Raw genomic sequence first — 15,000 nt, 5'->3', positions numbered from 1 at the left:
CCATTATTGTAGTACATGTTCTTAATGGAGGTCATGTCGATTCATCGTAATGACTCGACTCTTTTGAGTCGGTTCACTAAAAAGATTCATTCACTGATTCGTCCCGGCAGTTACATCACTTCACCAGCAGATGGTGGGCGTGGTTTCATTCACTAGATGCAAGTTTTAGTCCAATCCGCAAAAAGATTTAATTCATTTATTTTTGAGAAAGACGTGAGTCAGTGGAGGCTCGTTTCAGGAGAGAGGGGTCATGAATGAGGATACTTTATCATTTGGGAAAAAAAAAAACCCATTTACATGTAGACGACTGTTCCTTTGTCTTTCTCTTCTCATTGTAAGGGTGTGAACTGAACAGGCGACGTGTGTGTGTGTGTGTGTGTATATCTATCGATAATGAAGTCTTGGCTGCACAATTCCTCGTGACTGTAAGATGTTGTAGAAGGACATTATTTAGTTACGTTTACATTATTTCCTGTCCGGTGTCACCCAAATGAGGATGAGGTTCTCTTCAGAGCCTGGTTCCTCTCAGGGTTTCTTCCTCCTATCATCTCAGGGAGTTTTTCCTCACCACCGTCGCCTCAGGCTTCTCATTAGAGATAAATGTTAGAAATAAATAGTAACTTAAAACTTTATCACTTTTTTCTGTTTCGATACTCCTGTATAGCTGCTTTAAGACAATGTCTCTCTCTCTCTTTCTTTCTCTCTCTCTCTCTCTCTCTCTCTCTCTCTCTCTCTCTCTCTCTCTCTCTCTCTCTCTCTTCCCTCTTTCTTTCTTTCTTTCTTTCTTTCTTTCTTTCTCTCTCTCTCTCTCTCTCTCTCTCTGTCTCTCCCCCCTCTCTTAAAAACTTAAAACTTTATCACTTTTTCTGTTTCGATACTCCTGTATAGCTGCTTTAAGACAATGTCTCTCTCTCTCTTTCTTTCTCTTTCTCTTTTTCTCTCTCTGTCTTTTTCTCTTTCTTTCTTTCTTTCTTTCTTTCTTTCTTTCTTTCTTTCTTTCTCTCTTTCTTTCTTTCTTTCTTTCTTTCTTTCTTTCTGCATGTGTATGATGGTTTTCTCTGTGTTTGGTTTTATAGAGGTGTGTGTTAACGTGTGTGTGTGTGTGTACAGAGGAAACTGAAGATTGAAGACGAGACTGAGTTCTGTTCAGAGGAGCTGCTACACCTGCTGTTACGCTGCAAGGTGAAATGCACATGATTTAGGGGATACTCAGGTGGTAGGTTGTGTGTCAGGGACAGTGTTTGTGTTTCTCTGAGCCGGTCATTGCAGAGGTACTTGTCCTGTACTGAAGGTCACTCACTTTGCTAGTTTAGTTTCCAATCAGCGTATCCCATTAGAGTTCATCATCAATGCTGCATCAGTCTTTAGTGTAGTATCACTGGCTTTTGGAAAAGTTGTTGAGTTTTTATTGAAGGTGTGTGTGTGTGTGTGCTGCAGAGTGTGTTTGATGACCTAGAGGGTGAAGAAATGAGGCGAGCTCGTACACGGTCCAACCCGTACGAAACAATACGAGGAGCTTTCTTCCTCAACAGGTAACGGATTTGATGTTCTGTTAATAACCACACACACACACACACACACATGCAGTATGATATAGTTTCACGTATAAATGATATGCCCAAAAGTTTGTGGACATCAGCATGACAAAATGCTCCATGAGGACTGCACTGAGCCCTGACTTTGACTCAACCCCACTGAACAACCTCCTCACTCTCACAACATCAGTGTGTCTGATCTCACTAATGCTCCTGTAGATGAATGATCACTAATCCCCACAGTGACGCTCCAACATCTAGTGCTCCAACATCTTTCCCCACACACACGTAGATGTGATGGTCAGAGTACACACACACTGTTGACCGTAAAATGTAGGGATGTTACAAAAACATTTCTTTCATTCATTCATTCATTCATTCATTCATTCATTCATTCATTCATTCATTCATTCATTCATTCTCTCTCTCTCTCTCTCTCTCAGAGCTGCGATGAAGATGGCCAACATGGACCACGTGTTTGATTATATGTTTACCAATCCAAAGGACTCCCAAGGGGTAAAATTCTGAAATATGTTTCATATTAAGAACCCACCATGTTCTTAGATTTATTGAATGTAAATTAATATTTATTTATCGATAAAATAATGTGTGGGTGTTTTTGTTTGTACATGTGTTTGTTTATGTGTGTGTGTTTGTACCTGCGTGTGTGTATGTTGTGTATGTTCATGTATGTGTGTGTGTGAACATATGTAGAAACCCCTGTTCCGTGATCGGGAGAGCGAGCTGCTGTATTTCGGGGACGTGTGTGCCGGACCTGGAGGATTCTCCGAGTACGTTCTGTGGCGGAAACGGTGGCATGCGAAAGGCTTCGGCATGACTTTAAAAGGAGCCAACGATTTTAAACTGGAGGACTTTTACTCCGCCCCCAGTGAACTCTTCGAACCTTACTACGGTGAAGTTTTACATTTTTACGCATGCCACACGAATCATCTGGATTCACAAAACCTACTGAAAATGACTTAATATATGTACAATATCTTATTTCTCTCGTCCTGTCCCCCGTGGCGTGATCGCAGGTGAAGGTGGGATTGACGGCGATGGTGACATCACGCGTCCCGAGAACATTAGCGCGTTTCGTAACTTCGTCCTGGAGAGCACGGAAAAGCGAGGCCTCCACTTCCTCATGGCTGACGGCGTGAGTTCACTGACCCGCCTCCGATTAGCGGAAACGTAGTGACGCTGGTGTTCAGACTCGGTTGAAATGAGAGTGTTTATTCCTGCAGGGTTTCTCAGTGGAGGGTCAGGAGAACTTGCAGGAGATCTTGAGCAAGCAGCTGCTCCTCTGCCAGATCCTCACTGCTTTATCCGTCGTCCGAACAGGTGACCGCGCTTGCTCATTTCCTTCCATTTCCATGGAAGTTTTAAGTTCTCTATTTCTCTGTTGTTGTTGCCGCTCACGTCGTCCACTTCATGTGTGTTTCGTCCTGTGTGTGTTTGAAGGAGGCCACTTTGTGTGTAAGACGTTTGATCTGTTCACACCCTTCAGTGTGGGTCTCATCTACCTGCTGTACCTCTGCTTCGAGAGAGTGTCGCTCTTCAAACCGGTTACCAGCAGACCCGCCAACTCCGAGAGGTGTGTGTGTGTGTGTGTGTATGATGGTGTTTTAACAAAGGGCTCACAGACGTTTTTCACCTTGTCAGATTTGTTTTTATTTATTTATTCACCCATAAGATTTCTTTATTTACCTGTCTGTTTTATTGTGTAGCATTTTTAATATAATTAATCATTTAAATTTGTAGTATTTATTTTTTATGTATCAAAATTTTTATTTATTTACACATCATTTTTATTTATTTATTTAGTTGTTTGATTCTTTGTTTAGTTTGCCTGTAGTAATGTTTTTATTTATTTATCTACTGTTTTGTTTTATTTATTTACTCATTTTTTAATTTTTTTTGTTTGGATTCTGTGGGGTTTTTTTGTGCCTGTAGTAATGTTTTCAATTATTTATCCACTGTATTGTTTTATTTATTTACTCATAATTTTTATTTATTTTTTTGTTTAACAATTGTGTTTTGTTTGCCCGTAAAAATATTTTTAATTTATTTATCTACTGTTTTGTTTTATTTACTTATACTTTTTTATTTTATTTTTTTGATTCTTTGTTTTGTTTGCCTGTAGTAATGTTTTTATTTATTTACCACAGTATTGCTTTATTTATTTACTAACAATTTTTATTTATTTATTTTTTTGTTGGATTTATTTGTTTTGTTTGCCCGTAGTAATGTTTTTATTTATTTATCCACTGTATTGCTTTATTTATTTACTCATAATAAGGTTTTTTTTTTTACCCGATTAATTAATTGACCCATAGTAATGTTTTATTTTACTGCTGTTATGTTTTCTGTAATGTTTTTAAGTCATTTACTTTTTTAAAAAAAAGTTAATTTACCCATATTATTAATTAATTTGTTTGTTTGCCCATAGTAATGTTGAAAATTGTAATCTGTAAATAACATGCTTTTATTAGATTGTAAATGAGATCTGATATTAAGTCATACAGATTAGATTATATAATAGTGTGTGTGTGTGTGTGTGTGTAGGTATGTAGTGTGTAAGAATCTGAAGCCAGGCTCTGATGCAGTCAGGGATTACCTGTTCAAGGTGAACCTGAAGCTGAATCACCTCAGGCAGTCGGAGAGCGACGTGACAGACGTGGTGCCTCTGGAGGTCATTAAAGGAGACACAGACTTCTTCCAGCACATGATGGACTCCAACGAGCGGTAGGACATCCTGCGTGGACACCGGATACGTACACATACACTACACGATACATGCGGACATCCGATCTTCACAGCCGCACGTGGTGATTACCCAAACCCATGAGAATATATTCTGTGAGATAAGAGTTCCCTCTACTGGAGCTAAGAAGGACAAACCCTGTCCCAGCATGACCATGCCCCCGTGCACTAAGCACAGAGCTTCTATGAAGACATGGTTTACACACGGGCATAGGTTAACATAAACTTTCATCCATATAGTGTATTCACATGCCTGGTTAGGGTTGTGGTGCTTTAAGTAGGCAACAAGTTTATATTTTATTTTTACTTTAATTTCATAGCGTTTTTAACAGTGGACATCAGCTTTACGGAGGTATAGAAAAAAGTTACTATTTTATCCCTAATGAGCAAGCCTGGTGAGGAAAAAAACTCCCTGAGATGATATGAGGAAGAAACCTTGACAGGATGAAGGATGATGAGGGAACCTCCTCATCTGGGTGACACTGGATAGTAAACAATATAAATGTAAATAAATAATGTCCTTTCTACAACAGCAACCAAGAGCTCTTGAGGAACTAATACTGTAGGTCAGTGTAGTTTCTGAGTTCAATATTGACCGAGAGCTGACCGATGACACGGTGTGAGAGTCTCCAAGCGGTTCTGTCCACAGCAGTCCCTTTAAATCAGTGAGAAAATGACCTCAGAGATGGAAATCTTCTTGATTATGTCACATTAACGGAAATTGCCAGGAACTAATGATTGTTAGAAGTCTGACTTGCAGTGCTATGGCTGATATGACGTTCACACACACATTTCTCACTCACTATATTTCCTCTTTGTTTCTGTCTTCAGTCATTGTTCTGTACAGATCAAAGCTCTGGCTAAAATCCATGCCTATGTGAGAGACACGTAAGTCACCAGTTTTCCGTTATTGTGTTGTTGTGTTTTTCTACACCGTCTATTCTACTTCTCTGTGTGAACATATCCATTTCACGTTGGTTTTTTTACTTCCTCGGAACAGGACGCTGTCTGAGCCAAGGCAAGCTGATATCCGCAAGGAGTGTCTCAGACTATGGGGGGTATGGAATTATGAATAGACACACACACACACACACACACAATGTCTGCATGGTGTACTGTTTTATCGAACTACTCTCAGCATTGAAATATTTTCAAGTGCTGATGAGTATCTCCCAGCTTAAAATAATGCAATTATGTCACATGCTACTGTGCTGAAATTGTACGAGACTGTAACGATTACTCGTGTAAGTCCTGATTACTTTAGACTTTCCACGTTTTCTGTCTGTGTCTATTTACAGATTCCCGATCAAGTCAGAGTGGCACCTTCTTCCTCAGACCCCAAGTCCAAGTTCTACGAGCTCATAAACGTCAGTGTGCACTCTTTTTTTTTTTCTTTTTCTTTTTCTTTTTTTTTTTTTTAATTTTATACCAACAAACTCTCAGATTATGTTCCTTGTTTTCTATTAGATAACCTCGTACCATGTGAAAACCAGGACGTAGCAACAGTGTAGTGAGGGGGAAATATGTGACACTGAAAGATTAATTGGATATCAGGTGAATGTCTGGTCAACTACACAACAGGCTGAAAAAGGTCAAAAATAGATGAGCTGTAAAAGATAACTATACCTTAGCCCGGTCCTTTTTTTCTCACTGATGCGAAAGGACAAGACGAGCCTTTATTTGAACCATATACACCGATCAGGCATAACATTATGACCTAATATTGTGTTGGTGCCAAAACAGCCCTAATTCCTTCGAGGCATGGACTCCACTAGATCCCTGAAGGTGTGCTGTGGTATCTGGCATCAAGATGTTAGCACTTAAAGGACATACAGGATTTAAAGGATACTTTTGATAGATACTGACCACTGCAGACCGGGAACACCCCACAAGAGCTGCAGTTTTGGAGATGCTCTGATCCAGTGGTCTAGCCATCACAATTTGGCCCTTTGTCAAACTCCCAATTTCCTGTTTTCTTATCCTACTTTCTTGTTTTATGTATTGTCGTATGGTACCCTAAGTCTGTGACCTGTTGAACCAGTGCTAAAGCACTCTTGTACGTCACTCTGGATGAGAACGTCTGTTAAATGCCAGAAATGTAAATGTAAATAATATCTATAATAGCCAGGAGCTCAGGAATGTAATCTGTACCAATGTACATTATACATTTCTGTCAAATAGCATCTACAGAGTAGCTCAGTGTGCTCTATTAGCCACAGGTTAGTCATCCAAGGCAGCGGATTCCATTTTCTTTAGTCACACGTTGCACTTTGGCGCTATCATTTAATGAAAACTGTCTGCAGATGGGGTTTGTGTGTGAGCAAGGACGTTAGTTTCTTGCTTCCTACTTTGTTTGGTTTTGACGCTGTGCTTTCAAGTCCTTGAGCATTGTCTTTGCCTTTTTTTTTTTCCCCAAAATGCATTTGTCTAGTGTACGTCAGTGCAAATAAAGATGACTGTATGCCTGTTTATTTATTTATTTATATATAAAAGGTTCAGTAGAAAAGGGTCAAATATGTCAGTTTACAGTACCTACAGGTACAATGTTGACATTTCTCTCCTTTCTGACTATAGAAAACTGTGTGTGTGTGTGTGTGTGTGTGTTTGACAGGGAACAGACGTCGACAGCTTTAACTCTCGACCCACAGCTCTCAACCTCAAAACTCTGGACAAACTGCAGCACGTATTGGACCACCGCTGCATCGTTGGAGGCGGAGAACAGATTTTTCTCCTGGGGCTCGGGGTGAGATTGTGTGTGAAATTTTTAGGGGTGTGATGCAATGAAAGTGTCTGGAAAAGTGTTTAGTGCTCCAAATATCTGTATCTGTATCTGTCGTACACAGTATGGCCAAAAGCTTGTGCACACTAGACATCACACTCCTTTTGTTCCATGTTTATTCTCCTTTCGCTGGTCTGATGAGCTTTATTCTTCAGAGAAGGTTTTCCACTAGATGATGGGACACAACTTATGACCATTTATATACATGAGTGTTGGTGTGGTCGGGCATCGATGTTCCAGGTCATCCCAAAGGTGTTCAGTGGGGTTGGGTCAGATTCAGGGCTCGGTGCAGGACGCATGAGCTCTTCCGCATCAGCCAGGTCTGCATGGAGCTCTGTGCTTTGTGCATAGGTGCGTTGTCATTCTGGAACACCGGTCGATCCCCTTAGTACCACTGAAGACAAATTGTGATGCCAAAGGATACAAAAACATTCTGTACAATAGTGTGATTAAAAAAATCGAAGCAACAGGTACCACGAATATACATACACCGATCAGGCATAACATTATGACCACCTGCCTAATATTGTGTCAGTCCCCATTTTGCTGTTGAAACAGCCCTGACCCGTCCTGCACTGTGTATTCTGATCCCCTTCTATCAGAACCAGCATTAACTTCTTCAGCAGTTTGAGCAACAGTAGCTCGTCTGTTGAATCGGATCACACGGGCCAGCCTTCGCTCCCCACGTGCATCAGTGAACCTTGGACGCCCATGACCCTGTCTCCGGTTCACCACTGTTCCTTCCTTGGACCACTTTTGATAGATACTGACCACTGCAGACCGGGAACACCCCACAAGAGCTGTTTTGGAGATGCTCTGATCCAGTCATCTAAGCCATCACAAGGCAGGCAGTTAATAAGGATGCTCTGAGCGCATCACATAGGCATGCGATACAGGTTCATGTTACTAAACACACTCTTTGTTTGTCACATGAGCGTCACATCTGGCTGATTTCATTAAATCATGAAAGATAAAACCTGTAGGATCTCATGTCTGAGGCACTTCTTAGTCTCAACCATGTCTCATAAATCTGTGTGGAAAGCTTTCTTTAAAAAGGAGAAAAAAACATGAATAGTTTGTTGAATATTTGTTTTTTCCATATAATGTGTTTGTATTTTGTGTGTGTGTGTGCGCCTGCAGAAATCTCAGATCTACACATGGGATGGCAAATCCCCCGTGCGCTGGAGGAAGCTGGAGAGCTTTAAACTGGAGCTGCCCAGAGACACACTGCTGAGTGTGGAGATTGTGCAGGAGCTGAAGGGAGAGGTGAGCTCTCGGGGTGTTACGGGAAAGCTTTTCATCCCCGCTGAGGAAATTCCGATCGCTCATAGCGAATAAACGGTTGCCAGGTTACTCCAAATTGGTTTTGGATTGCACTAAATCCAAACCAGATTTATGTAGATATAAGAAGCTGCATTCAGTGCTCCCAGCAGTGTTACCATGACAACAGAAATCATTATGAGAATATATCTTCAGCTTACGTCTCTTCAGTTGCTTCACTGTGTGTGTGTGGTTTTATCTAAACATTAGGAACTCATCAGAAAGGGGCTCCTTTTTTGTTTAATTGCCTTTTAATTGCATTTCTTCACTCCTTCAAGGAAACAGACGCATGTCGGGGCAAAAGTATTTCCTGAGTCTGATGTCTTTACTCACAGAAGTGTCACTTTAAAGCAAAAGCGCTGTTAACAAAGGTGGCAAAAGTACTCACATTCTATACTTACGTAAAAGTACAGATACTTATGTGAAGTACAGGGTCTGAAATATACTTAAGTAAAAAAGTAAAAATGATTTTGATCTCTTGCCTTGGTTTGACACTTCTGCGTAGTGTGTGTGTGTGTGGGGCCATGCAGTGATGGAGTGTGTTGTGTTTGCAGGGTAAAGCCCAGCGTAGGATCAACGCCGTTCATGTCCTGGATGCTCTGGTTCTCAACGGCACTGATGTGAGAGACCAGCACTTCAACCAGAGGTCTGTTTACACATCAGAAATCCGCTGCTCTTAAGAGCCTACATCACATTTTCCTTTTAACTGACCATTTTCTACTATTTATTGATTTATGGAAACAGATCAAATTCTTGTCTTTTTTGGAAACTCTGCATGTATGTTGCCAAATACTTGGTCAAGAGTGTCCGGACAAATATCTTCTCTAAAGGTGAATTCAAAGGAAAAATAATTTTATGATAAAAGGTTTAATAAAAAAAGAAATACATGTTATTTTACATATATATATATATATATATATATAATAAATACTATATAAATAATAAAAATAGCTACAGTATCATTAATGAGGGGTTTTTTTTAAAAAAAAAAAAATTATTTATTTATTTTTATTTATGAAAACAACCTGACCATCACACCCAAATTATTATTATTAATTATTATTAATTATACCCAAACATGCTAACATCCCTTCCCAAAACCACTAAATGGATTTGGTCCCATATTTTAAATTTATCCAGTATAAAAACAAGAAGATTGAAAGCCAGAAGCTAGAAGATGACCCATAAAGGGGAAGCAGGAGCAAAACGTTTGATTTTCCAGACTGTGGTAGAAAATGTTTACGTCCCACCATGTGCAGGCTTTTCCCAGGCCACCACACATGTACTAGCTGGATAAATGAAATCCTTCTTTAAACCAAAATTCCCATCAGTTAATCCTGTTTGTTCTCTATATTAATACACTGTACATGTTCTATACATATACAGTATGTTATTAATACACACACTTTTTAATTTCTAGGATTCAGATGGCAGAGAAGTTTGTGAAAGCTGTGTCTAAGCCCAGCCGGCCCGACATGAACCCTATACGGTAATCTGTTCTCCACTCGTCTACTCGCGTCTCAGACCAGAACACCTCCAGGGCAAGAGGAATAAATACACAGTATTTTATATTTCTAATGGTGTTATGGTATTGGACTGGTCTGTCTGTCTGTCTGTCTGTCTGTCTGTCTGTCTATGTCTGCCTGTCTGTCTGTCTGTCTAGCTATTCTTTCTCTCCCTTTTCTATCTAATCTATCTATCTATCTATCTATCTATCTATTCTGTCCGTTTGTCTATCTAGCTCTCTGTCTGTCTAGCTATTCTTTCTATCTATTCTCTCCCTATTCTGTCTGCCTATTTATTGTCTGTCTCTGTTTATTAATTTATTATTTATTTATAGATAGATAGATAGATAGATAGATAGATAGATAGATAGATAGATGGGTAGATTGATGGATGGATGGATGGATGGATGGATGGATGGATGGATGGATAGATAGAGGGATAGATAGATTGAATAGAATATAGAAAAGCGCACATTGTTCCGTTTGCTTTATGCTTTCTACCCCTATTTAAAATGAAATGCATTTGTAGTATTACAATAAAACAATTTAATCATTTCCGTTTAAGTTAAATAACGATAAACACTAACAAATTTAAACAAACAAATAAATGGCACTTAGAATTTATACTGGTTTATTTACAAACGTTATTCTGCTGAACCGTGTCTGTTTCTAAACGGCCTGTTGTTTTCCAGAGTGAAGGAGGTGTACCGGTTAGAGGAGATGGACAAGATCTTTGTAAGGTGAGTAACGTTCTAAACTAGTGTCTCTGACTCCTCTCTGATCTTCAGCGTGTGATGCAGCTTTGATGGTCCTCAGATTGGAGATGAAGGTGACGAAGAGCTCAGGCGGAATGCCGCGCCTGTCCTACACGGGCCGAGACGACCGCCACTTCCTGCCCAGCGGTCTTTACATCATCAAAACAGTCAGAGGTGAGAGGATCCTGGGATTTGATTTTTCCGACTATCAGCTTTGGGAGTCGATGCACTGGTATAGATTTTAATTTAATTCATTTCAGACCCGTGGACGATGGCATTCAGTAAGAGCTCGATGAAGAAATTCTTTTACAATAAACAGACGAAACAGTCCACCTACGTCATGGATCCAACAGCTGTAGCACCTTTCCAGTACGTTCAGGAACCTGCACCGTAACGCTCGATTTTCTTCAGGCATATTTATGCAAAAGAAATGAAAACATGCATCATATTATGAGATAATTTATTGACATTACATTTTTATCTAACCCTCACATTGCAACTTGAATCATATATACATTTAATTATTTATTTACTTGATCAGATTAGTCTGAACTCATGTGGATTCGATTCGGAACATCAGTTACGGACAAGGCGAAATAATCTGTGATCTTACCCCCCTCTCTCTCTCACTCTCTCTCGCTCGCTCGCTCTCTCTCTTTCTCAGTGTATGTCATCAAGAAAGGTTATTTTGGGCCTGGGAAGAAGGGGTCAGAGTTCACGACTCTCAGAACCGCGTCGATCCTCAGAAGCTCTCCAAGGACAACGTGCTGTCGTTTATCAGGAAACACTGTCACCAGTGGGAGAGCCGTGACGGCGTGTGACGTCTCCAGCAGAGGGCGCTGCGGTTCGCAGAAGAGGAAATGTAGCTCTTAGACAAAAGATCTTCCTTCTGTGCTCAACTTAAAACCGCAGAGTTAAAGCCTAATTTATTTTTACAGCCAATAAACATTATACGCGTGAGGTATTTACACGGAACCTAGAAGATCGCAGTGCTTAGGCTTGATGAATCAGATACACTAATACACTTCTCATTATCCGGTAATACAATGCATGAGTAAAAAGGACTCTGTTTCCTCTTCTGTGCACTCGCTCTTGCCTTCCTCTCTCTCTCTCTCTTTTCGGTTTTGTTGGCTTGTAAATGTTGTTTGAACGATGCAAAGGCGTTTCATTTTCATGGGCTTCATTCAAGCTTGTGAGGAACCTTGATAATGTTTAAAAAGAAAATAAAATAAAACTCCTCCTGGAGTATTTTCTTCCTCGATTAAAAAACCTGGCTGCCTGGTGTCCTTGACTTGGCTTGGCAGACTTGATGAAATCACAAGGACGCCTCCTTCACACGCGAGATTGCTCGGTGTTTATGTTCCCCGTTCTGAAAGCGAGGTATAAACTGCTGCGATGTCAATAGGTAAGGCTTTTTAACTGGGGTTCTGCTTTAGTATGAACACTCGGGTCAAAGTGTGTTATCCAAGTACACGCTCGAATGGAAAAACCTTTCTTTAAAAGGTTCAACGAACAGAAAGGCTAGATCACCTTAAACGTACACAAAGCAGCAGTGTTGGCGTCTAAAACACAAAAACCACGACCTCATGGCTGAAAATTTCAATAGGAGCATATACGTTTCAGAGTGTGTTTATACGGTGTGCTAAACAGCGTGATCTGACTGCTAATAGGGTTGCAGTGACAGGTAATAAATAAATAAATAAATGTTCCTCTGGACAAGTGGTGATTCAATAAGGAGGAAAGAGTTTGCATGAGTTTGGACACACACTACTACCCTTGTATATTTTTAAGCATAACAGCTGTTGCATTGATTTCGTCCATCTCTGATTAGCCGCTCCATTCGACGTCATTTTCCTTCTACGACCCACTTTATATCACAAAAATCCCCAAATAAAAAATGATACCAATCAATAGAAATCAAAAATGACCATCCAGATCCCTTTGAAGCCACGCCCTCCTACCTGAGCATGACGTTTTAGCATCTTGGAAAATGAGTTCATCAGGAGTGCTAGAAATTTGGATACCTGAAATTTGTCAATGTAGAAAAAGTCAATCTTGGCAAACAAGCTACGTTTACAGGATTTCCTAGACATCCTTATCTAGTGGGACTTCCATTTTTATACAATTAAGGGGTAAGGGCCTTGCTCAAGGGCCCTGGCATCTTGGTGGACCTGGGAGTCACAACCTTCTGATCAATAACACTATGTAACACGATTTTTGTTCCTGGGTAGTGAATGACATTTTCCAATTCCTCTTGATGGATAATAGGCCATGAAGCCCCTTGAAATTTGGGTTTGGGCTTTTAAGAGAACGAAAATTAGCCCAGTTACAGAAATGAATAGAAAATTCTGGAATATTCAACCCAGAACATTCCAAATAATCTGGAAAGTTCTTGTAAAAAAAATCTAAATTGCTTTAAAAACATGCCACAAGGTTCTAGAATACTCCAGAGAGACCTTTGATTTTTTTTTTTTTTTTTTCCCCCCAAGAACTTCTGGATGATTCTAGAAAAACGGGTGGCTATCGGAAACATTCCAGAGAGTTCTACCTCATTTTTAAATGTAGTTGTAGTTCATTTGCAAATGTAGTTATAGTTCATTGCCCCGGGTTCAAACCCAAACTTTCATGGCTAAAATGGGTTTTTCTTCTTCTTTTTCTTTTATTTGGGTTACAAAGAATGGGGGGAAATAACACTTTATTTCCCAGGAACAAAGAAAAAAGTAAAAATTTGTTTCATAATGAAATCCAACATGCTAATCACTTCAGGCTTAGAATAAAATAGAGGAAAAGATTCAGCTTTGGGTGTAATGACTGGGGTGAATCTCCACTTTGTGACAAGTCATTGATTATTTATTATTGTTAAAAAGCACGCCATGCTTTGTTTTGTTTTGTGAGGCAGTTTGTATGATCTGAACAGACGTATGCTTCCGCTAGTTGCTTTGTCAGAAAGCATGTCTTTTCATAAGAGGGAAAATATTGTGGAAAATTAGGTGTGTATAGCGCCAAATCCACATGATGCTCGTGTGAAGTGGACCCTGTGCCCGGTGTACCTGAGACTGAGCTTAGGCTGTTGTGCACCATGCTGTTCTCCATGCCGGCTGCATTGACATGTCAAGGACAAGAGGACGCTGGCAGTCTTTTGTATTCAGGTGTAATGAGTCTTCCGATACCTTTCTTCACCCCCTCACATCCTTCCCCTGGGTTGTGTGACAGGAAAGCGAAAGAGAGTCTCGTCTTCGGGGCGATTATATCCGCCTGGAGGATGAGGCTTACTTTGGCTTTGTAGTGGGTTTTTCACCCCAGAACCCTAAAGACACTAAAGCACGTGCAGAAGGGATCTAGCAAGCGTAATTGCATGTCTTACACCTTTTTCCCTGTCTACTGCTCTTCCTCTGAGGATTTCAATTGCTGTCTCTTTTCGAAGGCAAATTGAGCGCATTGGTAGAGCACTGAGTAGTCTGTGGAAGTCGGGATGCTGGAGTGGAGTGGAGTGGAGTGGAGTGGGGTGGGGGAGCAGGGCGACGGGATGGTAGTTGAGTCACGTAGCTCTTGCAATTCTCATGAAATTTCCAAGTGTTTTATATACTTTATATTTCTAGTACTTATTTTTTTTAAATAAAGCCTGTCTTCTTAAATATAAATCTTTATTTAAAATGGTAAGAGCCGATCATCCTGACCAGTAAAAACTAAATGCTAAAGCTACTGGTCAAGTTATAAAAATTTACCTTTAGTTTAAACCTAGTCACCTTGACTGTAATAAGTGAAGATGTACTTATAGGCACAATTTGGATGAGCTTTATTTGTTGCTTTAGGAAAAGGGTTAAGCAGCCATCCAGTAAGATCCCAGTTATGACCTCCTGGTGGTCAGGATCCCGTGCTCTGATTGCCGGGGCCCAGGTTCGATTCCCAGGCAGGGAGCTAACCCAGCCACTAAAGAGTTAACTCTCAGTGCTGGTCCCAAGCCCGGATAAATGGGAGGGTTGCTTCAGGAAGGACGTCCGGTGTAAAACCTGTGCCAAATCGAGGTATGTGGACCGAGTAACCCGGTGTAGCGACCTCGAACAGGGTGCAGCTGAAAGAACAACAACACAGTAAGATCCCAGCTAGCAACCTGACGTCAGCCATTTTGTTAGGCCAGTGTTAGTATCAGGATGTAATTTTGTGCTTCAAGCCAAAATTTGGACATCAAGCGGCAGCAGATTTGAGCCAGCGACGTGCATTCAGTTGGCACAGCCATTCTCCTTTAATTTCGAGCCAGCATTATGTACAGAAGCCTGTCATCAAGGTCACTTTGCTACCTGGGGCTATTATACAGACAGATTGCTGTATCTAACTCTTTAACA

At 40.4% G+C, this 15,000-nt stretch overlaps 1 protein-coding gene across 1 annotated transcript in view; it reads left to right on the top strand.

Moving 5' to 3' along the window:
• cmtr1 (cap methyltransferase 1) overlaps nucleotides 1-11,921 on the top strand; it is a 17,851-nt gene extending 5,930 nt beyond the window's left edge. The window contains exons 6-24 of the mRNA XM_058410347.1: nucleotides 1,111-1,182; nucleotides 1,438-1,532; nucleotides 1,979-2,051; nucleotides 2,250-2,448; nucleotides 2,573-2,691; nucleotides 2,780-2,876; nucleotides 2,997-3,129; nucleotides 4,101-4,280; nucleotides 5,130-5,186; nucleotides 5,299-5,356; nucleotides 5,597-5,665; nucleotides 6,910-7,041; nucleotides 8,218-8,343; nucleotides 8,952-9,043; nucleotides 9,818-9,886; nucleotides 10,595-10,642; nucleotides 10,719-10,831; nucleotides 10,918-11,026; nucleotides 11,322-11,921. Of these exons, the coding sequence (XP_058266330.1) occupies nucleotides 1,111-1,182; nucleotides 1,438-1,532; nucleotides 1,979-2,051; nucleotides 2,250-2,448; nucleotides 2,573-2,691; nucleotides 2,780-2,876; nucleotides 2,997-3,129; nucleotides 4,101-4,280; nucleotides 5,130-5,186; nucleotides 5,299-5,356; nucleotides 5,597-5,665; nucleotides 6,910-7,041; nucleotides 8,218-8,343; nucleotides 8,952-9,043; nucleotides 9,818-9,886; nucleotides 10,595-10,642; nucleotides 10,719-10,831; nucleotides 10,918-11,026; nucleotides 11,322-11,478 (1,998 nt within the window). The 3' untranslated portion in view covers nucleotides 11,479-11,921. The remainder of the gene's footprint in view (nucleotides 1-1,110; nucleotides 1,183-1,437; nucleotides 1,533-1,978; nucleotides 2,052-2,249; nucleotides 2,449-2,572; nucleotides 2,692-2,779; nucleotides 2,877-2,996; nucleotides 3,130-4,100; nucleotides 4,281-5,129; nucleotides 5,187-5,298; nucleotides 5,357-5,596; nucleotides 5,666-6,909; nucleotides 7,042-8,217; nucleotides 8,344-8,951; nucleotides 9,044-9,817; nucleotides 9,887-10,594; nucleotides 10,643-10,718; nucleotides 10,832-10,917; nucleotides 11,027-11,321) is intronic.
• Nucleotides 11,922-15,000: the final 3,079 nt, after the last annotated feature.

The sequence above is a fragment of the Hemibagrus wyckioides genome, linkage group LG15 (genome assembly GCF_019097595.1).
Source record: "Hemibagrus wyckioides isolate EC202008001 linkage group LG15, SWU_Hwy_1.0, whole genome shotgun sequence".
Classification (NCBI taxonomy): domain Eukaryota; kingdom Metazoa; phylum Chordata; class Actinopteri; order Siluriformes; family Bagridae; genus Hemibagrus; species Hemibagrus wyckioides.
The sequence above is the reverse complement of the archived record's forward strand: the minus strand, read 5'-3'. Positions and strand labels throughout refer to the sequence as shown.